This window comes from Lepidochelys olivacea (genome assembly GCF_965140295.1).
Source record: "Lepidochelys olivacea isolate rLepOli2 genome assembly, chromosome: 10".
NCBI classification, from domain to species: domain Eukaryota; kingdom Metazoa; phylum Chordata; order Testudines; family Cheloniidae; genus Lepidochelys; species Lepidochelys olivacea.
Genome location: NC_140420.1, coordinates 118,396 through 144,358, shown reverse-complemented (window position 1 = coordinate 144,358; position 25,963 = coordinate 118,396). Strand labels below are relative to the sequence as shown.

At 40.9% G+C, this 25,963-nt stretch overlaps 1 protein-coding gene across 4 annotated transcripts in view; it reads left to right on the top strand.

The window, feature by feature from the left end:
* Positions 1 to 25,963, top strand: part of UNKL (unk like zinc finger) — a 142,354-nt gene that overhangs the window by 23,086 nt on the left and 93,305 nt on the right. For 3 of the 4 annotated variants that reach the window (XM_084641270.1, XM_084641271.1, XM_084641269.1), the window contains 2 exons: positions 14,494 to 14,627; positions 25,044 to 25,179. In XM_084641270.1, coding sequence (XP_084497396.1) covers positions 14,494 to 14,627; positions 25,044 to 25,179 — 270 coding nt within the window. Of the gene's footprint in view, positions 1 to 12,342; positions 12,475 to 14,493; positions 14,628 to 25,043; positions 25,180 to 25,963 lie in introns of all 4 variants that reach the window. The other variant, XM_084641272.1, reaches the window with a different exon arrangement.

The following is a 25,963-nucleotide window of genomic DNA, read 5'->3' as shown; positions in this document are numbered from 1 at the left end:
TGATCATTTTGATGCTATCTTTCAGCTCCTCATTTTGTGTTTGTGATATTTTGCCTCCTTTGTACATGGTTTCTTTGGGATTTTTGATTTTTTTGTTGTCCCTTTTCCCCTCCCCCAATACGTGAGATGTCAGTGGTCTCTGTTGCTGCCTTTTAAAGGTGAGATTAGGTGGCAGCCAAAGGGTGATGCTTTGTGATTCAGGATAACAAGGAGGATGAGCATTATTTGTGACTGTGAACCAGCTTTTGAAATACTAGGGGACAAGAGGAAGGGGATAATGCACAGGCTTAGGATAAACAGTGGGATCCTTATAGGAAGTGATGATTGCCAGCCAGGCCTTCTGAGCTTTGTAGGGATGGAGCTCTGCTCCTGCAGGATTTAAGAGCCTTTAATGGCAACTGCTACCTTCTGCAATCCATTCCTTGTTCCCTGCCTACAGCTTCAGGCTCTCTGCTCTGTTGCTAAATTGTTCCCAGAATTATTTCTGCAACATTAAAGCTTATTGAATAATTTCATAGTCATTTAACATGAGCTTTAATTCCCACCTTACCACAGAATTCCTTGCATCTCTGCATGATCACATACTGTTTCAATTATCTATCACATACTATTTTTTCCATAGGATTCCTGCCTTGTGCAGTGTGCACTCTGAGTGAGACAGCAATTCAGTATTTTTTTTTACCCTCCTTATTCACCATGTGGTACTATGCCTTATTTTCTGCATACCAAACCTCATCACGAGTACAGTATATTCCATTTCCTTGTGATGTTTTATATTGTGATCATCTTTGTGGTACCTGAGTGTCTCACAGACATTAAAGAATTTACTTACAAAACCTCCTGAAGTGTGTGTAGAGAAGCATTATTATTCTAGTTTTATGGATGGAGAACTGAAGCACAGAGATATTTAAGCTAAAATTCACAAAAGTGATTGCTAAATGCTTCATTCATTGGATTTCCAACTTGAGATGCTCTATGGTTTGATACTGAGCACCAGCATCTTCCACCAGCTTCAGCTGGAGTTACGAATGCTCAGCACTTCTTAAACTCAGGCTTTAGGTATCTCAAATTATGCATCTAGAAAATGGAGAACATACAACTAGTTGGCCACCTTTTGGTTTAAGTGACTCCCAACATCATATAGGAAATATGTGGCTAAATTGGTTCACTGTATTAACTACAAGAGCCTTCTTTGTTTTCCTGTAGGCCCCTGCTTTGTTCCTGTCACATCATCTTCTCTTGTCTTCTGCAAATGAAGTAGAATTCTTATAGATAATAGTCTCCTTAACCGTAGTGCTGTCTCATTCATAGTCCATCCTGTGCGCTGAATGAGGCAGGAGTCCTGTTGAAAACATAGTATGTGATATGTAATTAAATAAGGATGGTCACAATTCATTTGCACAAGGAGGCCAAATAATGCAACCTTCCCTGCAAAGAACATAACCTTATATATGCTTGTATTGTGGAGGAGATGAGTGGTGGCAGGGGTGAATTGTGGAGGTCAAGAAATGGGAGGAGATAGGATTACTAGGTTGAATTAGGTTTACTAGATAGCAACTGTGAAAAAACTGGATGGGGGTGGGGGGTAATAGGCTCCTATATAAGAAAATGTCCCAAAAAACGGGACTGTCCCTTTAAAAACGGGACATCTGGTCACCCTACGTTGAATGGAAAGTGTAGAGGATGAAAGCAAGGAAGCAGTCTGCCTTTGTGACAGAGGAAGAGGTGTGTGAGCAGGTAATGGAGGAAGGGAGAGGTAAGGGAGAGAGGGTTAGAGGTCACATCAAGTTCTTGGGATTTTTTTCACTGAAGAAGTTGGCAAGATCCTGGCAGGAGGGGAGAGAATTTTTAGAGGAAGAGAAAAATCGTAAATAGGCAGCTGGTATTGTGAGCGTGGAAATAATTGAGAGTGGAGGAATAATGTTGCTGCTTATTCAGAAAGAAGGGAAAGGTAAATAAAAATGAATTTGTAGTGGAGGAAGTAAGCATAGGCATGGGACTTCAACAATAGACTCTTATGAGTGTAGAAACAGGAGCAGAGAAAGTGTGTGTGTGTATGTATAAGCGGGGGGAACCAGAGATAGGGGTTGGCAGGGTGAACCTTGCAGTGTGAGAGAGGGGAAAAGGAGTCAAAGGTGGTGGCGAACGCAGGTTGGAGGGAGTTAATGATCATATCAGTGGAGGAGAAGGAAAAAGAGGATAGGGAGGAGTGGGCTGAGAACAAAATTCCTTAATATTGATGGATTGGAAGTTGTATAATCTATATGGAAAGGGAGAGGAGAAAAGAATTGGGTGGAGTGTTGTTCGAAAAAAGGAAGGTGTGTGTGTGAATGGGGATGAGTTGGAAGTGGGAGGAATGGGAGAGAAAAAACCTGCCACTCCAGAATGTTCGTTTGGTCCAATTCAGGATGGGGAGTGTGAGAGAGGGAAAGACTGCTGTAAGAGGAGAGCAGCTATAGAGGCGGTGTCACAGAACAAGATTCAGGTCTCAGGGAGAGCCAGGATCAGGAAATGATGGCATCGTGGGAGCTGCTATCTCTGGAGATGCAATGGGCACTTTGGAGGGTAGAGGGAAATGGGGATAATGTGAGGTTTTGAAGAGGAAAAACTTGGGATGAGGTGATGACGGGGAAGGGTGTAGGGGTAGGAGAGTGGGGATGTGGTTAGGAGCTGGGTTGGGGGTGGAGTAGCTGGAGGCAATGAGGGGAAGTCAGGAGAATGTGTGGAATATGGATTTGTGGGGTTGTATAAGGAGTTGGGAGATGAATGGACTTTGAAAGACTCAGTGGCCAAATTGTTCTTCTGCTGTGGTGAAATTTTCTGCCTCTTCCTCAGTGGGGATAGTGGTAGTGTGGAAGTGCCTAGAGGCAGCCATCAGGGCCTGTCAAGGTTCCTTCCCTGCTCTGAACGCTAGGGTACAGATGTGGGGACCTGCATGAAAACCTCCTAAGCTTTCTTTTACCAGCTTAGCTTAAAACTTCCCCAAGGTACAAACTATTTTACCCTTTGCCCTTGGACTTTCGCTGCCACCACCAAACATCTAACACCGGTATTATTATTATTAGGAAAGAGTTCGTTTGGAAACATCTTTCCCCTCAAAATCCTCCCAAATCTTACCCCCTTTTTTCTGGGGAAGGTTTGATAAAAATCCTCACCAATTTGCATAGGTGACCACAGACCCAAGCCCTTGGATCTTAAGAAGAATGAAAAAAGCATTCAGTTTCTTAAAAGAAGAATTTTAATAGAAGAAAAAGTAAAAAAGAATCACCTCTGTAAAATGAAGATGGTAAATACCTTACAGTGTAATTAGATTCAAAACATAGAGAATCCCTCTAGGCAAAACCTTAAGTTACAAAAAGACACAAAACCAGGAATATCCATTCCATTCAGCACATCTTATTTTCTCAGCCATTTAAAGAAATCATAATCTAATGCATATCTAGCTAGATTACTTACTAAGTTCTAAGACTCCATTCCTGTTCTGTCCCCGGCAAAAGCATCACACAGACAGACCCGGACCCTTTGTTTCTCCCCCCTTCCAGCTTTGAAAGTATCTTGTCTCCTCATTGGTCATTGTGGTCAGATGCCAGCAAGGTTATCCTAGCTTCTTAACCCTTTACAGGTGAAAGGGTTTTTCCTCTGGCCTGAAGGGATTTTAAAAGTCCCTTTATATTTATGACAGGGCCCCATTTTGCTAGGCTGTAACGTGTAATATGAAAGAGAGTTCCTGCCCTGAAGAGTTGACAATCTTAGCATATGAGAAGTGACAACAGGTGGATACAATGACAAATGGGGTAGGGAGAGACAAGGTAGTGTTGAAGTGATCATATTTAGAGCAATAAGTTGCCTAGCATGCTAGCTGTCCAGCTGTTGTTGGGTGTTTTGTAGACATCACTTCTGAAAAGATTTTCAGGAGGATAATGTGGTGGCTTTATGGATTTTTATGTGGCACTTTTCCCATACATAAGACGTGGAATGGGAGAAAGCACCAAAGATGCTTGAGGGCAAATTGTACTAATGGGTGTAAAAGATGGCATAATTGATAAAATGGAGGGATGTGTGGCAGAGTGGATAAAAATTTGATTTTTTTTTTGGTAAATAAAAAAAAATCAGATTTTCTATTTTAAATAAAATACAGACTTATGTAAAAAACCTATTTAAAATTAAGTTTGAAATTAGCAATTTATGTTAAGGCCTAACTTTATTATAATCCATTAAGATCAAGTAAATAGAAAAAATATTAAGCAATACAGTAACTCCTCACTTAACGTTATAGTTATGTTCCTGAAAAATGCTACTGTAAGTGAAATGATGTTAAGCGAATCGAATTTCCCCATAAGAATTTGTGTACATAGGGGGGTTAGGTTTCAGGGAAGGCAGAGGGTCGGATATTTCCCAGGGACTGCCTTACTGCTAAATGAACTAGCACTTGGCTGAGCTCTCAAGGGTTAACACGTTGTTAATGTAGCCTCACACTAGCTTCAACGGGCTGCTCTTTCTGCAAGCAGTGGACAAAGGAGGCGGCAAACAACATTATAAGGGAGAATTGCGCAACTTTAAATGAGCATATTCTCTAATTGATCAGCAACGAAACAACATAAACCAGGACAACTTTAAGTGAGGAGTTACTGTACATGTTTGCTGCCAAGTTTTAAAGCAAGTCAAAACGCTGAACTGGTGAAAGTCACTGGCTAAGTACATGGAACCAGTGTTTGTTGAAGTGCTAAATCAGCTTTCAACAGCAGTTACCTCTTCTGCAGGTACAGTGAGAATGTTTTCTGCATTTCAGTTTATTCAGCTAGTTCATTCAAAGTTAAGAAACCAATTGGGAGTTGAAAAAGCAGGAAAGCTTGTTTTTTTCTTCTAATCTCTGAATAAAAACTAGGTGTAAGAGGATGAGATCTATTGGTTCTAAAATCTTGAAGGACATAGTAACCAGAAACAATGAGCTCCATTTACAGCTATATATAATTCTCTTTGTTTAATAAATCAATTTGTTTTAAATACAAAACATGCTTTAATACATTTTTGATAATATTTTCCTCTTATATATCCAGCACATGTAGGATAGTTTAATTTAATTTTTTTTAATTGCTGTGATTTTTCATTTTGGATTGAATTTGAATTTCCTTCCAAATAGAGCTTGACACAAATCACAAGTGCAAAATTTAATCATTTAGTAAATAAGAAATGCATCATTCTCCATTTTCTAACATAATGAAAAATACAAAAATTAAGAATCTGGAAAAACATAAATTAAGAACATACGAACAGCCACACTGGGTCAGACCAAAGATCCATCTAGCCCAGTATCCTGTCTTCCGACAGTGGACAATGCCAGGTTCCCCAGAGGGAATGAACAGAACAGGTAATCATCAAGTGATTAAACAATATAATTGCTTAAATGACTATAGATATAGTATATGCCCCTGGTTAGCAAAAAGAAGTATCAAATTTGGTGTAAAGGCTATATTTAGTTGCAAATCAACATGTTTGAAATGTCCCCAACCAGTGAGAATCAGCCTTTCTTTTAGAAAATAACTAAAAAGTACCAAAGGAATTTAAACTGATCTGTCCTAGTGAGTGGATGGTAATATATTAGAGTTTATAGGTAGGGCATATCTAAGCTGTAAAGAGCCTTTAAAAATAAAGACAAGAAGCTTGTTTTTGGGATGGAGGACAGGGAGCTAGTGGATGGGGGCCTGCATTGTGCAGGAGGTCAGACTAGATGATCATAATGGTCCCTTCTGACCTTAATATCTATGAATCTATGTAATCAGTGCAATAAGAAAAGATGATGATCTTCTAGCAGCAGTGTCTTTAATACACCTGCTGGGACAAGATTGAGTTTATCAAGGCCAGAAACAGGAAGCTGAAATGGTTAAGATGTGAGATGAGTTTTGTCTGTGTGAACTGAGAGGAAAGATCTGATCTTATGGACGTTGTGTAGGAAGAAACAGCAAAAATTAGAAATGGAGGCATGGGTCTAAAGAGAGGATAGAATCAAAGATAATAAGGAGGGCCAAATCGCACCTGGAGCTGCAGCTAGCCAGAGATGTCAAGAGTAACAAGAAGGGTTTCTTCAGGTATGTTGGCAACAAGAAGAAAGCCAAGGAAAGTGTGGACCCCTTAATGAATGAGGGAGGCAACCTAGTGACAGAGGATGTGGAAAAAGCTAATGTACTCAATGCTTTTTTTGCCTCTATCTTCGCAAACAAGGTCAGCTCCCAGACTGCTGCGCTGGGCATCACAACATGGGGAATAGATGGCCAGCCCTCTGTAGAGAAAGAGGTGGTTAGGGACTATTTAGAAAAGCTGGACGTGCACAAGTCCATGGGGCCGGACGACTTGCATCCGAGAGTGCTAAAGGAATTGGCAGCTGTGATTGCAGAGCTATTGGCCATTATCTTTGAAAACTCGTGGCGAACAGGGGAAGTCCCGGATGACTGGAAAAAGGCTAATGTAGTGCCAATCTTTAAAAAAGGGAAGGAGGAGGATCCTGGGAACTACAGGCCAGTCAGCCTCATCTCAGTACCCAGAAAAATCATGGAGCAGGTCCTCAAAGAATCAATCCTGAAGCACTTACATGAGAGGAATGTGATCAGGAACAGTCAGCACGGATTCACCAAGGGAAGGTCATGCCTGACTAATCGAATCGCCTTCTATGATGAGATTACTGGTTCTGTGGATGAAGGGAAAGCAGTGGATGTATTGTTTCTTGACTTTAGCAAAGCTTTTGACATGGTCTCCCACAGTATTCTTGTCAGCAAGTTAAAGAAGTATGGGCTGGATGAATGCACTATAAGGTGGGTAGAAAGTTGGCTAGATTGTTGGGCACAACGGGTAGTGATCAATGGCTCCATGTCTAGTTGGCAGCCGGTGTCAAGTGGAGTCCCCCACGGGTCAGTCCTGGGGCCGGTTTTGTTCAATATCTTCATAAATGATCTGGAGGATGGTGTGGATTGCACTCTCAGCAAATTTGCGGATTATACTAAACTGGGAGGAGTGGTAGATACGCTGGAGGGCAGGGATAGGATACAGAGGGACCTAGACAAATTGGAGGATTGGGCCAAAAGAAATCTGATGAGGTTCAACAAGGATAAGTGCAGGGTCCTGCACTTAGGACGGAAGAACCCAATGCACAGCTACAGACTAGGGACCGAATGGCTAGGCAGCAGTTCTGCGGAAAAGGACCTAGGGGTGACAGTGGACGAGAAGCTGGATATGAGTCAGCAGTGTGCCCTTGTTGCCAAGAAGGCCAATGACATTTTGGGATGTATAAGTAGGGGCATAGCGAGAAGATCGAGGGACGTGATCGTCCCCCTCTATTCGACATTGGTGAGGCCTCATCTGGAGTACTGTGTCCAGTTTTGGGCCCCACACTACAAGAAGGATGTGGATAAATTGGAGAGAGTCCAGCGAAGGGCAACAAAAATGACTAGGGGTCTGGAACACATGACTTATGAGGAGAGGCTGAGGGAACTGGGATTGTTTAGTCTGCAGAAGAGAAGAATGAGGGGGGATTTGATAGCTGCTTTCAACTACTTGAGAGGTGGTTCCAGAGAGGATGGTTCTAGACTATTCTCAGTGGTAGAAGATGACAGGACAAGGAGTAATGGTCTCAAGTTGCAGTGGGGGAGGTTTAGGTTGGATATTAGGAGAAACTTTTTCACTAGGAGGGTGGTGAAATACTGGAATGCGTTACCTAGGGAGGTGGTAGAATCTCCTTCCTTAGAGGTTTTTAAGGTCAGGCTTGACGAAGCCCTGGCTGGGATGGTTTAGTTGGGGATTGGTCCTGCTTTGAGCAGGGGGTTGGATTAGATGACGTCCTGAGGTCCCTTCCAACCCTGATATTCTATGATTCTGTGAACACCTAGATCGTAGTGGTAGCCATGTTAGTCTGTATCAGCAAAAACAATGAGGAGTCCTTGTGGCACCTTAGAGATTAACAAAGTTATTTGGGCATAAGCTTTTGTGGGCTAAAACCCACTTCATCAGATTCATGGAGTGAAAAATACAGTAAGCAGTATTTCTATTACAGCACATGAAAAGATAGGAGTTGCCTTACGAAGTTGGAGGTCAGTGCTAACGAGGCCAATTCAGTTAAGGTGGAAGTGACCTATTCTCAACAGTTGACAAGAAGGGGTGAATATCAACAGAGGGAAAATTACTTTGTAGTACTAATGAGGCCAATGCAATCAAGGTGGATGTCACCCACTCCCAACAGTTGACAAGAAGGTGTGAGTATCAGCAGAGGGAAAATTACTTTTTGTAGTGACCCATCCACTGCCAGTTTTTATTCAGGCCTAATTTAATGGTGTCCAGTTTGCAAATTAATTCCAGTTCGCAGTTTCTCGTCAAAGTCTGTTTTTGAAGTTTTTTTGTTGAAGAATTACCACTTCTAAGTCTGTTATTGAGTTTCCAGGGAGATTGAAGTGCTCTCCTACTGGTTTTTGAATGTTACAATTCTTGATGTATGATTTGTGTCCATTTATTCTTTTGCGTAGAGACTGTCCGATTTGGCCAGTGTATATGGCAGAGGGGCATTGCTGGCACATGATGGCATATATCACATTGGTAGACATGCAGGTGAATGAGCCCCTGGTGGTGTGGCTGATGTGGTTAGGATCTAAGATGGTGTCCCTTGAATAGATATGCAGACAGAGTTGGCAATCGGGTTTGTTGCAGGGATTGGTTCCTGGGTTAGTGTTTTTGTTGTGTGGTGTGTAGTTGCTGGTGAGTATTTGCTTCAGGTTGGGGGGGTGTCTGTACGTGAGGACTGTCCTGTCTCCCAAGGTCTGTGAGAGTGAGGGATCGTCCTTCAGGATAGGTTGTAGATCCTTGATGACGCGTTGGAGAGGTTTTAGTTGCGGGCTGTAGGTGACGGCTAGTGGCATTCTGTTCCTTTCTTTGTTGGGCCTGTCCTGTAGTAGGTGACTTCTGGGTGGTGTTCTGGCTCTGTCAATCTGTTTCTTCACTTCAGCAGGTGGGTACTGTAGTTTTAAGAACGCTTGATAGAGATCCTGTAGGTCTGAGGGATTAGAGCAAATGCAGTTGTATCTTAGAGCTTGGCTGTAGACATGGGATCGTGTGATGTGGTCTGGATGAAAGCCACTTCCACCTTAATTGAATTGGCCTCATTAGCACTGACCCCCCACCCCACACTTAGAAGGTAACTTCCATCTTTTTATGTGCTGTAATATATATACTGCTTACTGTGTTTTTCACTCGATGCATCTGATGAAGTGTGTTTTAGCCAATTAAAGCTTATGCCCAAATAAATTTGTTAGTCTCTAAGGTGCCACAAGGACCCCTCGTTGTTTTTACCTAGATCATAGACCTGAGTCACTGGAAAATGGTGACTGAGATATGGAAGGGTGCAGCAACACCAAGGTCCAGATTTTTTTTAAAGGTATTTAGGCATTGCTGCTCTCAGCAGTGCAATACCTAACAAATTTGGAGCCTACATTTCACTTTCAGAAGGGAATTAGGCACTTACAAGCCAAAATCCTATTGTCAGTTAATGGGATTTAGGCCCCTGAGTGCTGAAATTACCGTATATACTCGATCATAAGCCGGTTCGTTTATAAGCCGACCCCCCACAATGGATAAGTAAAAATGGTAAAAACTGTATGATCCTTTCATAAGCTGACCCTATATTTCAGGGGTTGGCAAACTTTGGCTCCCGGCCCATCAGGGTAAGCTGCTGACTAGTTGGGACGTTTTGTTTACCTGGAGCATTCGCAGGCACGGAGCCCCTCAGCTCCCAGTGGCCGCAGTTTGCCATTCCCAGCCAATGGGAGCTGCGGGAAGTTAGTCTGGGAATGGCAAACCACGGCCACAGGGAACTGAGGGGGTCCATGCCTGCAGACACTCCAGGTAAACAAAATGACCATGTATTAGATATTCAATTCATTTATTTCATAGAGTTTAAAATGTTGGTGTTGACCTGTTTATAAGCCGACCCCTGCTCTTTGATGTGTCACTTTTTTACCAAAAATATTCAGCTTATGAACGAGTATATACGGTACTTTTGAAAGTGAAGTGTAGGCTCATAAATCAGGCATTGCAATGCTGAGTGCAGCAATGCCTTAATACCTGTAAAAAATCTAGGCCCAAGGGCTTTCAGTTTTGCTCCAGAGCCGGACAGAGTTCTGGCATCATGACACGTGGCTTCCTACTGAACTGGAGTAAATATGAACTTAGTGTCCTCTATTAACCGTGATTTCCCAAGGGTGATCAGAAAATCATACAATACACGTCCCGAATGTTGCCAGGAATTTGGATCTCAGATAGTTTTGGTTTTCTGAACTCAAGAATCTGGCAGCAAAGCCACTTGTGCCTATTCCAGATTTTCTGTCTCAATATCAGGGTCAGATACTTTACCCAGGTCCGAAGTCTCTGCATTTGTTGGCATAGGTCATCTGATTGTGGAGACCAGCCTTTCTCAGGAGTGCCTGGGAGATGATTTTGAAGAGTTGGAAAATGTTGTCTAGAATATCCTATGCAGCCAGAGAGAGAAGATTTTTTTTCATGGTAAGCACATAGAAACATGAAACCTGTCTCATCGCCAGTCCCAGACCTCTGAGAACACACAGTGAGAATCCAGACTTCTTGAGACACAATAAGTTCCCTTCAAAGTAATTTTTCAGTGATGGCAGCATATCATGTTCCATATCATGTTCCAAGGTGTGGGTGTACCAGGGATTTATATAGAGGCAATATGATATTTTCTGTCTTATTATCTGTCCTTTTCCTAATGATTCCCAACATTCTGTTAGCTTTTTTGACTGTTGCTGCACATTAAGTGAATGTTTTCAGAGAACTATCCAGAGTGACTCCCAAGATCTCTTGAGTGGTAACAGCTAATTTAGACCCCCCATCATTTTATATGTGTAGTTGGGATTATGTTTTCCAATGTGCATTACTTTGCATTTATTGACATGGAATTTCATCTGCCATTTTGTTGCCCAGTCACCCAGTTTTGAGAGATCCCTTTGTAACTCTTCGCATTCTGCTTTGCACTTAACTGTCTTGAGTAGTTTTGTATGATCTGTAAATTTTGCCACCTTACTGTTTACCCCCTTTTTCCAGATAATTTATGAACATGTTGAATGGTACTGATCCCTGTACAGACCCATGGGGAACACCAGTATTTACCTCTCTCCATTATGAAAACTGACCATTTTTTCCTACCCTTTGTTTCCTATCTTTTAACCTGTGTTTGTATGCCCTATAGTCAAGAATGTTTCTAAGTGGCCTTATCTAATATTTTTCCAACTGTGCATGAACTGGTATATTTGTAGGATCTTAACTTCATCCTAATGAAGCTCTCATAGTCTCCGAATGAGACTCTGGGAGAGAATTACTTCTGTGGCTTGTCAAATGCTCATGGGCCTTGTGATGATAACATTAGCCAAAAGAGTCAGCAAGTGCCAGCCTTTAATTGTTGCATCTGAAGAAGTGGGGTTTTTTACCCATGAAATCTTATGCCCAAATAAATCTGTTAGTCTTTAAAGTGCCACCGGACTCCTCATTGTTTTTGTGGATTCAAACTAACACGGCTACCCCTCTGATGTTTGTTACACAGCCTTTGATTATTTTTATTATTTGTTACAAGAGCACCTAGAGTCTCTGATCAAGATTGGGGCATTATTGTGCTATAAACTGTACCCGCAAGTAATGAGAAAGTTCAAACCCTGAAGATTTACTAATATAAACAGAGGAGAGACAAGGGAAGAAGATGAGAAGGACATCATCCCAAATTAATTCTTAAAATGGCCTTTGATTTTCATCTGAATCACATCCTCAGTTTACTTCTTTTCTTCCTCACATTCTTTTTACTGTAAAGGAAGGTCAATTTAAATATAATAGATGCTATGAAGGGCCTTGGCTATGGCCTGAAAAGAACAAAATTATTCCATAAATATACTAGATTATCTGTAGTTTATAGTGATAGTTAGGAGCCAAACTGTTTCCACAACACCTTTCAAAGCAGATCAAACCTCTATAGAAACGTGCCATGAGATCCAGTCCCTGAAGATGTCAGAGTGCATTTATTAGCTCCAAGATGGCCTTGAAGGCATTGCTTTGGAATGTGACAGTTGTAGAAATATATAGAGCTGCCAGTTCCTACCTTTATGCAGCATTATCTCTTGACCTTGCCTCAATATCTAATGTTCAGTTCACAATCTATGCAGTGAGTCATTTCTACCTCTCCAGAGGTTGTTTGTTGCTCTCAACCAAGATGAATGTCTCAAACTTGCTAATAAATTGTTCTTGGATGAATTAGCAGATGTGTGGTAAGCAAAACATGAGAAGTAATTCTTCTACTCTATTCAGCATTAATAAGGCCTCATCTGGAGTACTGTGTCCAGTTCTGGGCAGCACATCAGAAAAGATGTGGACAAATTGGAGAAGGTCCAGAGGAGAGCAACAAAAACAATTAAAGGCCTAGAAAATGTGATATATGAGGTAAGATTGAAAAAATTGGGTTTATTTAGTCTGGAGAAGAGAAGTTTTAGGAAGGACGTAAGTCTTCAAGTACATAAAAGGTTGTTACAAAGAGAACAGTGATAAATTGTTCTCCTTAGTCACTGAGGACAAGAAGTAATGGTCTTAAATTGCAGCAAGGGAGATTTGGGTTAGACATTGTGAAAAACTTCCTAACTATAAAGGTAGTTAAGCACTGGAACAAATTACCTAGGGAGGTTGTGGAATCTCCATTATTGGAGGTTTTAAAGAACAGATTAGGCAAACACCTGTCAGGGCTGGCCTAGATAAATTTAGCCCTGCCTCAGTGCAGGGGACTGGACTAGATGACCTATTGAGGTCCCTTCCAGTTGTACACTTCTGTGATCTATAACGATGATACTTGAAGTAGAAAATAGTTACTTGTAGCTGGAGTCTCTTAAGATTCACATGGGGAGAACAGAGAATATGTGGGATGACATTTCCTCCAGATATGACCCTCCCTGGGATATTCCATTGCTCTAGAAGAAATATGTGCTGTGCCTTAACGGTAGCAGTTTCTACAGTGGTCTGGGCTTGATGGAATGTGACTGCACCTTCCATGAGAGTGGAGATGCTTACTGATAATATGCAAACTAGATACCATTAACTTGGGTTTGAATAGAGACTGTGAGTGGCTGGGTCATTAGACATACTGAATCTTTATTTCCCCATGTTAAGTATCCTCACACCTTCTTGTCAACTGTCTAAATGGGCCATCTTGATTATCACTACAAAAGTATTTTTCTCCTGCTGATAATAGCTCATCTTAATTAATTAGCCTCTTACAGTTGGTATGGCTATTTCCACCTTTTCATGTTCTCTGTATGTGTATATATATATATCTTCTGACTATATGTTCCATTCTGTGCATCCGATGAAGTGGGCTGTAGCCCATGAAAGCTTATGCTCAAATAAATTCGTTAGTCTCTAAGGTGCCACAAGGACTCCTGTTCTAGTTACAGGTGAGTAACTTTTCTTCCTTCCTTGTTGTGTATACCCTTCAAATCCCGTATGTGAAAACTGTTGTTAAATGCCCTTTTAAATAGGCATTCAGTCACACAGCATCTGTGTTTACATTTTATGTGCTGCTCCTTCTGGATTAGTAATTTTTATTGCTCCCACCGAGGAATTCCTTCCAAATATATTGTAGAGAACAATAAACATAATTCTTTTTGGTGAGGTGCCCAGAAATAAAAATTTTAAGTCTGTAAGCACTTTAGAACAGGGCTTTTTTTGTTCTTGTACAGTTGGGACCCTGACCCATGATTGGGTGCCCCATTCACTACCAGAGTACAAATAGTAATAGGTAGGGTGTCATAGAAATGGTAGAGAAAGGGATTATATTTTTTCCTGTCCAAGATATGATGTGTCGATATAAGGGCCACAAAGCATGGTTTCAATATCCCATCAGAAAGTTGTATCAGCCTTGCCATTCATTATCACTGTAGCTTTCCAAATTTCTGCCATTGAAAATCTTTGTTTTGCCACATTGTATTAGCTCATTTTTGTCTAAAATAATCTTATTTATGCTGTATTTGTATTTCTGCCATATTTTAACCTGCTTAGTTCCTCTTGCATTATTGCTCTTTCTTGGATACATGCAACATTGTCCAATATAGTGTCATTTGTACATTTCTTTAGTGTGTTCTTGACAGTTCTCTTTATCAGTTTAAGATGTTAAATGCAACTGTACCTCACACCAGTTATTACCGCTTTCTGCCTTGTGCCTATCCCTTTGTTAACATATATAATTATCCTTTGTTGTGATGCTTTCACCAGTATCAATCCATGTAACAATGCCAAGGTAAGACAATTTGAGTTTTTCAAATAAGGCTTTGTGAGGCATGGCATAAAACCCGGGCTAACAAAGTCAGTGGCAAAACTCCTATTAACTTCCATAAAGCCAGGATTTCATCCACAATCGGGACATTTAATGAAGATACACAGTATGGTAAAATTATCTTCTGTTCTCCATTTCAGGGAACTTCAGGCACAGGAAGCCTTACAGAATGGGCAGCTAGGAGGTGGAGAAAACATCCCTGACCTACAGCCAGGAATTCTAGCTAGCCAAGCAATGATTGAAAAAATTCTTAGTGAGGATCCGAGATGGCTGGGTAATGTTCTATATTTTGTCTTCTCATCACTGTTTCTATATCTGTCTAGACCTATTTTGACTTTTATTGGAGAGGCTTCAATAGTTATGTTGAATAAAGGAGTGATTGTGTGTGTTGTAACAGAGTTCCTCCTCTGCCTTGGTGGGTCCTGCGCTTATTGGCAGATTTTCTCGCCTCAGAGGTTCACGGCAGCCCTCAGTTTGGCCACTTTCATGGCTCAGATCTGCCGTTCACTAAGTTAACCTCATTACTGGCTAGCATGGGGAAAGGGAGGAGAACAATCCCCGCAGTCTCTGCTGATCCACATAGTGGATCGGGGAACAGGCCAGAGACTTTCCCCACTGGTGGAACCTGCAGTCCCGTTCAAATCCTCCGGTAAAAAGTAAGGAGTTGGAGGGATGGGGGGAACCCGGTCCCCCCCTCTACTCCGGGTGCCAGCCCAGGTCCCTGTGGATTGCAGCTGTCTACAGTGGCTCCTGTAACAGCTGTGTGACAGCTGCAACTCCTTGGGCTACTTCCCCATGGCGTCCTCCCAACACCACCTTTATTCTTACCACAGACCTTCCTCCTGATGTCTGATAATGCTTGTACTTCTCAGTCTTCCAGTAGGACACCTTCTCACTCTCAGCTCCTCGCACACACCACAAACTGAAGAGAGTTCCTTTTTAAACCCAGATGCCCTGATTAGCCTGCCTTAATTAATTCTGGCAGGCTTCTTGATTGGCTGCAGGTATTCTAATCAGCCTGTCTGCCTTAATTGTTTCCAGAAAGTTCCTGATTGTTCTGGAACCTTCCCTATTACCTTACCCAGGGAAAAGGGACCTACTTAACCTGGGGCTAATATATCTGCCTTCTATCACTCTCCTGTAGCCATCTGGCCCGACCCTGTCACAGTGTGTACACACACACACACACACACACAATAGTATGGGTGTTTGGAAAAAAAATCATGCAGTCAAGCCCATTTATATTCAAATAGCATACTGGAAATTCCTGTCTATTGAAAGTATTTCTTTTGTACCAAACCTTTTTTCATTCACTCAGTACAAATGTGGCTATTTTGAGGGAATTGATACATATTTTCCTGATTTAAAGTCAGTAAGAAAACTATCTTGTGCCAAATGATACTGATGTCACTTGAATCTTTTTTTGATTGTTGTTTTTAGTCAACTTTTAAAGGATATTTCTTTTGCTTAACTTGATTAACAAGAACCAGAAAACAAAGAAATGTTACCTGTTTTAGGCTTTGAGTGAGTTCTTTAAAATCTAATATTACTGTAAATTTATTAATTTGACAGGTCACTTAAAATAAGCCCAATTGCTCTAGTTTTCTTTAAGCTTTTAGTCTGGTTGTGATTTTCGGTATTTGGTGTCATTTATTACATAGCCATGAATTTTTAAAATCAGCAGAACATTAGTGGTTGTACCTAAATGCTAGTTTGTAACAGATGGAACACAAACTGGTGCAGTACCTCTGGTCTTCAAGAGTAAAATTTTTTTATTTCTTTGTTTTAGGTAGATTTGTATTATTTACAGTATGCAAGGGGAAGACAATTATACAGGAAAGACAGATGAGGGGAGTAGTGAGTATCTAAAGAATTCTATAAAATTGGGCAAGAACAAGATTCTGAGTGGAGAGGACCACACAGTTGAATCTATAAGAAATATGAATCCCAAGTTATAAGAAAGTAACTATATTAGTAGAGCTTTACTATAAGTGTCTGTATCAAGAAAAGGAAATTGAGCACACTATGTTCAGAGAGATCCCAGGCAGCAAAATCTAACAAAATAAGTGGAGAGAGAAGAAGGAGATCCAGGGATTAGGTTGCTATCATGGGATTTTCTAGACCTGGATTCTGTTCCCTGCTCCACCCACAGACTCCCAGAGACACCTTTGGCAAGAGGAGTGGCTATTTTCAAATAAGTAACATTCAGGAGTTGATCCAAAAAATAACTATCCTACTAAAGTAATGCTAACCACAACATAATTTTCAAGATTTCTGTAGGGAGTAATGTACCAAAAAGTGACTTAGTGACATTAAACTTTGGAAAGGGAGATCTCAATACAATGAGGTGGTTAGTCAAAAAGGCCCTAAAGTCAAACGTAAAGCAAAATGGCATGGTTGCTACTTAAAACAAAATAATAATAGTCTCAGAAGGCATGCCCATTGGACAAAAGGGCAGCCAGGAAGACAAGGTGTAAACCACTGTAGCAGAGTGGCAAGGTTCGAGAAGCCAAACATAATACTTCAAAATTTAAAAACCTAATCCTAGTGAAATCAGTAAACAGGAGTATAAATTACAGTAAGGGATAATATAAGAGGAAATTAGAAGGGCTAAAATGGATTTTGAAGAACAAATAGGTAAGTATCGAGAACAAACAAGGGATTATTTTAAGTATAGCAGAAGCATGAACCTGCAAAATAATTAGTCTCCTGGATCACCAGGGGCTAAAAGGAGCAATTAAGGAAGATAAGGATGTTGCTTAGAGGCTAAATGACTTCTTTGGATCGGTCTTGACTGCAGAGAATTGTGGGGCCTGTACATTTATATGATTAACAAGAATATCCAGAGTTGTTGTTAGTTGTTGGTAGCACAGTGTTTCAAAGGGATATTAAACCTCATGCTTCAGGGTTTAAACTAAACTAATCTCTAACTCTTAGAGTTTTGATGAAACCTAATGGGACAGATTATCCCACACCCTGTCTGCTGCAGGGGTTCCTTCACCTTCCTGTGAAGCATCCAGTGTCAGCCACTGTCGGAGAGAGAATACTGGACTAGATTAACAGATTTTAAGCCCGGAAGGTAACATTGATTGTCTAGCCTGATCACTGAATAATACAGGCCAAAGAACTTCACCTAGTAATTTCTGCATCAAGCCTGTAATATCTAGCTGAACTATAGATATCTCTTAGCCCTGGTCTCACTGGGGAGTTGACCTAAGATAGGCAACTTCAGCTACGCAAATGGCGTAGCTGAAATTGGCGTATCTTAGGTCGATTTACCTGGCCGTGAGGACGGCGGCAAGTCGACTGCTGCTGCTCCCCCATCAGCTCCGCTTCAGCCTCTCACGAGCTGGAGTTCCGGAGTCGACAAGACATGATAAATCGATCCCTGATAGATGGATCACTACCCGCTGATCCAGCAGGTACCAAAGACCTGCCCTTAGAAAGATATCTAGTCTTGATTTAAAGTCTTCAAGTGATGGAGAATCTATCACATTCATTGATAAGTTGTTGCAATGCTTAATTACACTCACTTAAAAAAATTGAGCATTATTTCTAGTTCGAATTTGGTTAGCTTCAGCTTCCATTAGCTGGATCATGTTTTGCCTTTTAATAGTGTATTAAAGAGCTGTCTACTGTCAAAAATGTATATTCATAAATACTAGTTATGAAGTGCAGAAAATTTATAAAGGAAACTGAAAGCTACAGGGGAAAAACCATGGCTAGCAGAGCTAAGGACAGTAAGAACACAAATATAATATGAACAAAAGGAATCTTAACAGTGATATAAGCCCATTACTAGATGGAAATAGGAGAATTGTTAATAATGTTGCAGATTAGCCAGAAGTGTCTAAATATTTTTGTTGTGTATTTGGAAAGAGCTGAAATGAGGTATGATACCACATGAGGATGATGAACTACTTTCCACAGCCTCTACTAGGGAAAAACATTTTAAAATCAGCAGATCACGATAACAGGAACCCAAGAGTCACAATTTAGGAACAAGGAATGCATGCCATACCTACAGAATAGGGTATTGTATTCTGGAAAGCAGGATTCTAAAAAGGATTTAGGGGTCTGAGTGGACAAACAGTTGAACCTGAGCTCCCAGTATGATGCTGTGAATAAAAGGGCTAATGTTTGGGTATATAATAAAGAGGGAAGTAGGAGTAGGGAGGTGATTTTTACCTCTTTGTACAGCATTAGTGAGACAGGTATTGGAATACTGTGTCATGTTCTGGTTTCCACATTCTGAAAAGGTATTGAAAAATTGTAGAAAGTGCAGAGAATAGCCACAAAAAAGATTCAGTGATTGGAAAAATGCCTAAGTGAGATACTGAAGAAGCTCGATTTGTTTAGCGTAGCAAAAAGATTAAGAGGTTACCTGACTACAGTGTATAATTTCCTTCAATGGAGAAAATATCAGCTACTAACAGTCTCTTTAACCTAGAGGATAAATGTATAACAAGAAGGCTGGAAGTTAAAGCCAGACAAATTCAGACTAAAAGTTGAGCACAATATTTTAACAGTGAGGGTGATTTAACCATTCAAACAAACTTCCAAAAGGAAGTGTAGATTCTCCATCTCTTGATGTCATCAAATCAAAACCGGATGCTTTTCTGGAAGATATGCTTTAATTCAACACCAGGGCTCCGTACATGGGTAATTAGTTATAATTCCATGGCCTGTATTGTACAGAGGTCAAGCTAAATGATGGTCCCATCTGGCCTTAAAAACTGAAAATCTATGAAAAAATTCTTCCCCATGTAGGTACCTCTTATCTTTCTCTTGGATAAACTAATTAGATTGTGTCTTTCATTTTTCACTGAAAAGCAGAATTTTTCAGATCTTGAATTATTCTCATAACTCCGTTCTGAGCCCTTCCCCATTGTTCCACATGCTTTTTGAAGTGAGGATGCCAGAATTGAATATAATTCCAGTAATTGTCTCACCATGGTAACTAAGAGGTTAAGCATGATTGATTAATATTCCTAATTTGATATTCCCCTGATTATACATTCAAGGACCATGTTTAACTTCTTAGTTACAGCATCACACTGAGAGCTCATGTTTAAGGCTATGATTTAGTCACGGCTGTTTTTAATAAAAGTCACGGACAGGTCACTGGCAATAACCAAAAAATCATGGCTAGTGACTTGTCTGTGACTTTTACTAAAAATACCCCTAACTAAATCTTAGGTGCTGGGGGCAGGGAGGGCTGCCCCAGCGAACACTGCTTCTCCTCTGGGCTGGGGGTGGCCTGGGGCTCCACTGCTGCCCCTGGACTTCTGATCTGGGGCAGCGCCCAGGCCCAGTTGCCTGGGGCCGCCAGAGTAGCAGCTGGTGCGGTTGGCCCCAGGGCCGCCCCAGCTACTCGGGCAGCCCTGGGGTCAGCTGCTACAGCTGTGGAAATTACGAAGGTCCCGGAAAGTCACGGAATCCATGACTTCCGTGACCGCTGTGAAAGACTCGCAGCCTTACTTATGTTCAGTTGGAAATCTACCATGGCCTGTAAGTCTCTTTCAGCCTCGCTGCATTCCAGGATACAGTCCTGCTTCTTGTGTGACCTACATTTTTTTATTCTTAGATGTATGACTTGCATTCGGCTGTATTTAATGCATGTTTTTTCAAAGGAGTCTGCATTACTACATAATCCATATAATTCCGTATAACTGACTAGTCCCTACCATCATTTACCATTTCACCAATTGTTGGAATTACTGTTATAGAATTAGTATAAAAGATATCACTATGACATCAGCTCAAACATAAATTCCTTTATTAATTGTAAAGGCCAAATGGTATTTATACAGTTGCTTAAGCAATAAGCAATTCCTACATTCATACAATAGCACACATTCATAAGCATTTGATCGGAGTACTCAGGAAAAGAGAGAACCCTTTCATACTGCTTGCTGCAGCATGATCAGGTGGGATCTGATAAATACCCTGAGCAAGCCTGGTTCTTTTATACAAAGCAACAAATAATTGATGTCGTCATCCTATCTGAAAACCAGGTTTTACCACTTTGGGGCTGGGTAGAATCATGACTGGTGTGGAAAAAGTAAATAAGGCAGTGTTATTTACTCCTTTTCATAACACAAGAACTAGGGGTCATCAAATAAAATTAATAGGCAGCAGGTTTAAAACAAACAAAAGGAAGTATTTCTTCACACGACGCACAGTCATCCTGTGGAACTCTTTGCCAGAGGATGTTGTGAAGGCCAACACTCTAACAGGGTTCAAGAAAGTACTAGATAAATTCATGGAAGATAGGTCCATCAGTGGCTTTTAGCCAGGATGGTGTCTCTAGCCTCTGTTTGCCAGAAGCTGGGAATGGGCGCCAGGGGATGGATCACTTGACGATTATCTGTTCTGTTCATTCCCTCTGGGGCACCTGGCATTGACCACTGTCGGAGGACAGGATGCTGAGCTGGATGGACCTTTGGTCACATTCTTATGTTATGACCCTCTTCCTGGCCTTGGGTAGAACCAAATATGGCAGTTGGACCTCTTTCTTTCAGATTATTTTAAATTTATAAATCTTAAAGCTGGTTGTACCTGACATTTTATCTTGTTACACATGTCCATATTCTAAGATAACACGGGTATGTTAAAGGTAGCTATCAGTTTATCACAAAACACTGCTTTTTTGGTCGGTGGAACCAATTTGTTACCATCTCCTATAATTTTAGAGGCTTCTTTTCTAATAATTTTCTTTTAGCTCATTAGCCACTTTCCAAACTCAGCATCCTCCCAACACTTGTCTTGCTAGATGCTACATTCCTTCTAACTTTTTTACCTATTCTTTTCAAGCTCTTATTACATTTGTTAACCACCTACATTTTGCAGAAGCTGCAAAGCACATGGCTAAACTAACCTTACCCCTTCTGTTCTGAAACCATCCTATACCAATCTTTGTGTCATCTTCAAATTTTACCAGTAAAATTTTATATTTTGTTCCTATCATTAATAAAGATGCTGAATAGCATTGGTCCAAAACAGTTTTCTGTATAACTCCACTAGATACATCCCCATGGGATGATAATTCCCCATTTACAATTACATTTTGAGATCCGTCAGTTAACCCAGTTTTTAATCCATTTAATATGGGTTACATTGATCTTGGTATAGTGCTGATTTTTTTTAATCAGATTGGCATGCTGGGCCATGTCAAATGTCTTATGGAAGTCTAAGTATATTATGTCAATTATATTATTAAGTATATTATTCATCAGAGATGTGATCTCATCAGAAAGTGATATGAAACTTGTTTGAGAAGACCTATTTTTCATAAAACAATGGTGATAGATATTCATTATGATGCCATCATTTAATTCTTCACTGATTGCATCCCAATTCAGTCTTTCCATGAATTTACCCAGGATTGATGACAGACCAAGTGGTCTGTAGTTATCTGGGTCATTTTGTTTATCCTTTTAAAATATTGGCAAAACATATAGTGTTGTTTTTCGTCTAAATGCTCTGGTGTTTCCCCATAGTTCCAAGAGGTGTTAAAAACAATTAAAGGTTCAGAGAGGTGCTTGGCCCTAGATGGACAGAGTGAGAGAGACAGTCAGGTAAAGGCCAGGTGGGAATCCGGAAACTAGAGGTGGTCTCCAGGGGAAGCAGCAGCGAGCAGAAAGCTGTCTGCAGGATCTCCCTGGAGGAGACTATGGCTTTATGATCCATTGTCGTAATTCCTATGCTTCTGTGTTCCAAAGAGGATGCATCTACTGCAAAGTGGATTTTCAGCTTTGTTTTTCAGATAGCTTCGTGGAGAAGAATCTTGGTGGCGGGGAGGGGAGGAAGTTGTGACAAATTGGGTTTGATACTAAGTTTGCTTGGCAGCATAACTAAGAAGTCATCATTTTCCTTTTTTAAATTAAAGATTCTAGTATTCAGTACAAGTAAGCTAATACAGGAGAATTTCCACAGTAACCATAACTTTGACCTTTTAGTACATATGAAGCATTTGCTTTAGCAGTATTTTAAAATCATTCAGAATTCTGCATGTACATAAGTTGCTGTGGAGCTGTAACTTTGAATACCCTGACTCTTAATAAATTTCAGTTCTCAAATGTAATGTTCCATGTCAGTTATTTCGGATTGAACTTCCTTGTTTTCTTAATGGTAAAAGTGAGTAATTACCTCCTCCCACCCTCATCCTGGTCCAGCTCTTGTCCTTTCTAAATTAAAGTCAGGTAGCTTCCTTCTCCATGCTACGTGTGTGTTTACAGTCTAAATCTAATAGATATTGGGAGATCATTAGTCTAACAAATGTAACAAAAACCTTCACATTGTTATGTAACAAAAGCCAATGGACACGTGTCCAAAAATTTATCCAGATCTAAATGGACTATAACCAGATGACCAAAAGGCACATCGCTGTCCTAGGGATTATGTTTTAGGGTACAGGAATAGAGTAGTGTCCCTTTATATAGTTTGTGTCCTTTATGGTGCTCACTATGTTCTGTGTTTTAGAAGCTGCCAGAAACTAGTCAGAGCAACATGTATGTATGTAGATAGGTTGGCATGTTTATGTGTATTTAGTAAACATGGTTATTTGGGGCCCACCTCTGTCTTTGTGGTTTCTTGTATGAAGAATAAAAAAGACAAAAATGCGTCTACCAGATTTTATATTTCTGCCACCAGCCACTGAGAATAGTAGAGCTATTGCAACTGGTTTTTGTAACGGCAGAAGTGTACTGCTCCCCCACTCTTTGCATCTGAAAATAACTGAACCTTTTTTTTCTTTAATTTTTAAAAATAATCACTCTTGAGTGGAAAATTACTGTGGGAAAATACTTTTTATATTAAGGTCATGATTGAATTTTATTGGTATAGCTTTGCATTTGTCGGCCTAATGGAAGAAGTGGGATTTTGAAAGGGATATGAATGATAACAGGGAAGTTGCCAGATGCATTGGGATAGAGAAGCCATTCCATATCGGGGTGGGGGGAAGTATGAAAGTGTGAGATGAAAGGCTTTGCCAATGATGTTAACCTTACCATTCCTAGGAGGGAATAGGAGACACTCTAAGAGTCAAACAGATGTTGACCTAAAAAGAACAGGAGGACTTGTGGCACCTTAGAGACTAACAAATTTATTTGAGTATACGCTTTCGTGAGCTACAGCTCACTTCATCAGATGCATTTTTTTTCCCCCCAGTCTCTGACCCCGTCCAGGTTCCCCCCGGAGACACGGCCCTACTCCCAGCCCCAGCGGGGGGTAAGGAAGGGGGGGATGGGACACGACATGGGTAACAGGGCTGGCTTTCAGCACGCCCACTGTTAAGTGTTTCAGTACCACTGAACGGAAAGGTATCCAGTATATACTAGAAGACAGTTGAAGATGTGACTGTATGTAAGAAGGCAAGTTAAGTGGTGAAGTAAAGAAGTAAACATAGAAGATATTTGAACCATGCGGGATGAGATTGTTGAGAGAGAGATGAGAAAGGGATCAAGGACAGAGCCCTTAGAGATGCTAGCAGAGTGGGAGAGTAAGAGGAACTGTCAAAGGAAATATTGAAGAAACAATTGGAAAGATACCAAGTGAATACAGGGCCATGGAAACCAAGGGAGGAAGTATAATCAGAGATGTTGGAATGATCTGAAGTATCAAAGGCAGGGAGAAGATTAAGGACAAGGATAGAGGAACGGCCCTGAGACCTTGTCAAGACCATCTTATTGGAGAACGTTAGTAAGAGCAGGTGTGGTGAAGTAAAGAATGCTAAAGTCATACTGAAGGAAATCCAGAAGGGAACGTTGCATAAGGTCCTAGTTATATGTCTTACTAAAATGAATAATATACTTTCAAATTTTTAATATTGAAGAGCTTATTTTTATTTTGCTTTTAAGATTTATAAGTATGAGACTATATGAAGAATACTGGGGGAAAAATAAAAAATACTTATATTGAGAGCTTCTGGACATTTGTGTGATGTTGGGATTCTGCTAGTATTTTATTTGTGCTTAGTGTGATGGCAAAATTTTTATGTAATATAAAAATGATAAAGCTTTAGTCAGACTGCCTAATGACAATAAAATCCACGTCTCATCCTAATCGTTTGTGAATGGTGATGTATAAGGCTCTGATTTAGTCACAGATGTCACAGCAGTCATGGATTCCGTGACTTTACCCGACCTCCATGACATCTTCTGCTTCAGCTGTCAGCAGGACCCTGCAGCGGGGGCTAGGTGCCCCCCTCATGGCTTCCCAGGGCTGTGGCGGGGGCTGCAGCCAGGGCCACACACCCCTGTCCCTCAGCTGCGGCCAGCTCTGGATGGGAGGAGGGCGCTGCACCCCCTGCTGCGGCCACTGGAGCCAGGACTGTGCCCCCCCTCCGTGGTGGGGGTGTTGGCCTGTCGCCCCCCCCCCCACCGCATGAGACTCCATTCCTCCCTCCTACTTAGCCTCACTTCCAGTTATTTTTAGTAAAGCCAGGGACAGGTCACGGGTTCTGTGAATTTTTGTTTGTGAATTGTGCATGACCTGTCTGTGACTTTTACTAAAAATAATCATGACAAAATCTTAGTGTTAATGATGTGTACAAACCAGGATTTTTATATAAAAGAAAAGCAAAATTTTATTGCTTTCAAGGATTTTATTGGTACCTGGATTCGTTAAAGGTATTCTAAATGCAAAGTTAAAGTGTTAACATATTTTAAATTTCTTAATCTGTTTACAGATACTAATTTTGTATTAGCTGGCTACAAGACAGAACAGTGCACCAAACCCCCGAGACTCTGCCGCCAGGGTTATGCATGCCCCCATTATCACAACAGCCGAGATAGAAGACGGAATCCCAGAAGATTCAAATACAGGTGCATAAATAAATACTAAGAACATGCTTTCCTAACTATGGGTCTACGCCCCCCATGAATCAATAGAACAGTTATTGGGGGCTTATTTCTTTGGATTACACTAACAGTGCAACTGGGTATACCTAGTTTAACAGTATTAGATTTTTGTGACAAGCCCCATAAAACTATAGGAAACAAACTTCAGAATGATTGGACAGCCCTGAATAGGAAAGTAATTAAAATATGACTAAAACATCAGTCTGCCCTGGGAGGAGGTGAAACCGTTTCTGCATCTCCTGGCACCAACTCAAAATCTCAATTGTTCCTCCTTCAGCTGCTGTTAATAGACACAAGGACCCTTGATAACCTTCTGGATTTAGCGGATTCCTCCTGCTACAAATTCCTTTCCCCAGGCAATACTTTCATAACCAAACTTTGCTAAAAAACATACTGACATTTGACTCTTAGTATGAATTGGTGGCCTGAGAAATGTAGTTTTTCAGTTTCTGTATCCTCAGTTCAGTCGTGCAGTATTGATGAGATTGGCCTAACAATCTCATGATTGTAAGTAACCATCACAAAACACAAGAGAAATTGAATTTAGCTGTGGTTTATGCATTACTTCTGGGGGAATTCTGCGTTATTGCGCAATGTGGAATTTTGCAGAAATTAATGTTTTTTGCACATAATTTCCTTTCCCGCACAGAAATGGGCTGCAGTGCTGCTGGCTGCCGCTAGGGGCTGCTGGACCCGGCAAAGCCCAGGTCGCTCATAAAAGACACTGTTGGTGGGGAGGGGGAGAGAG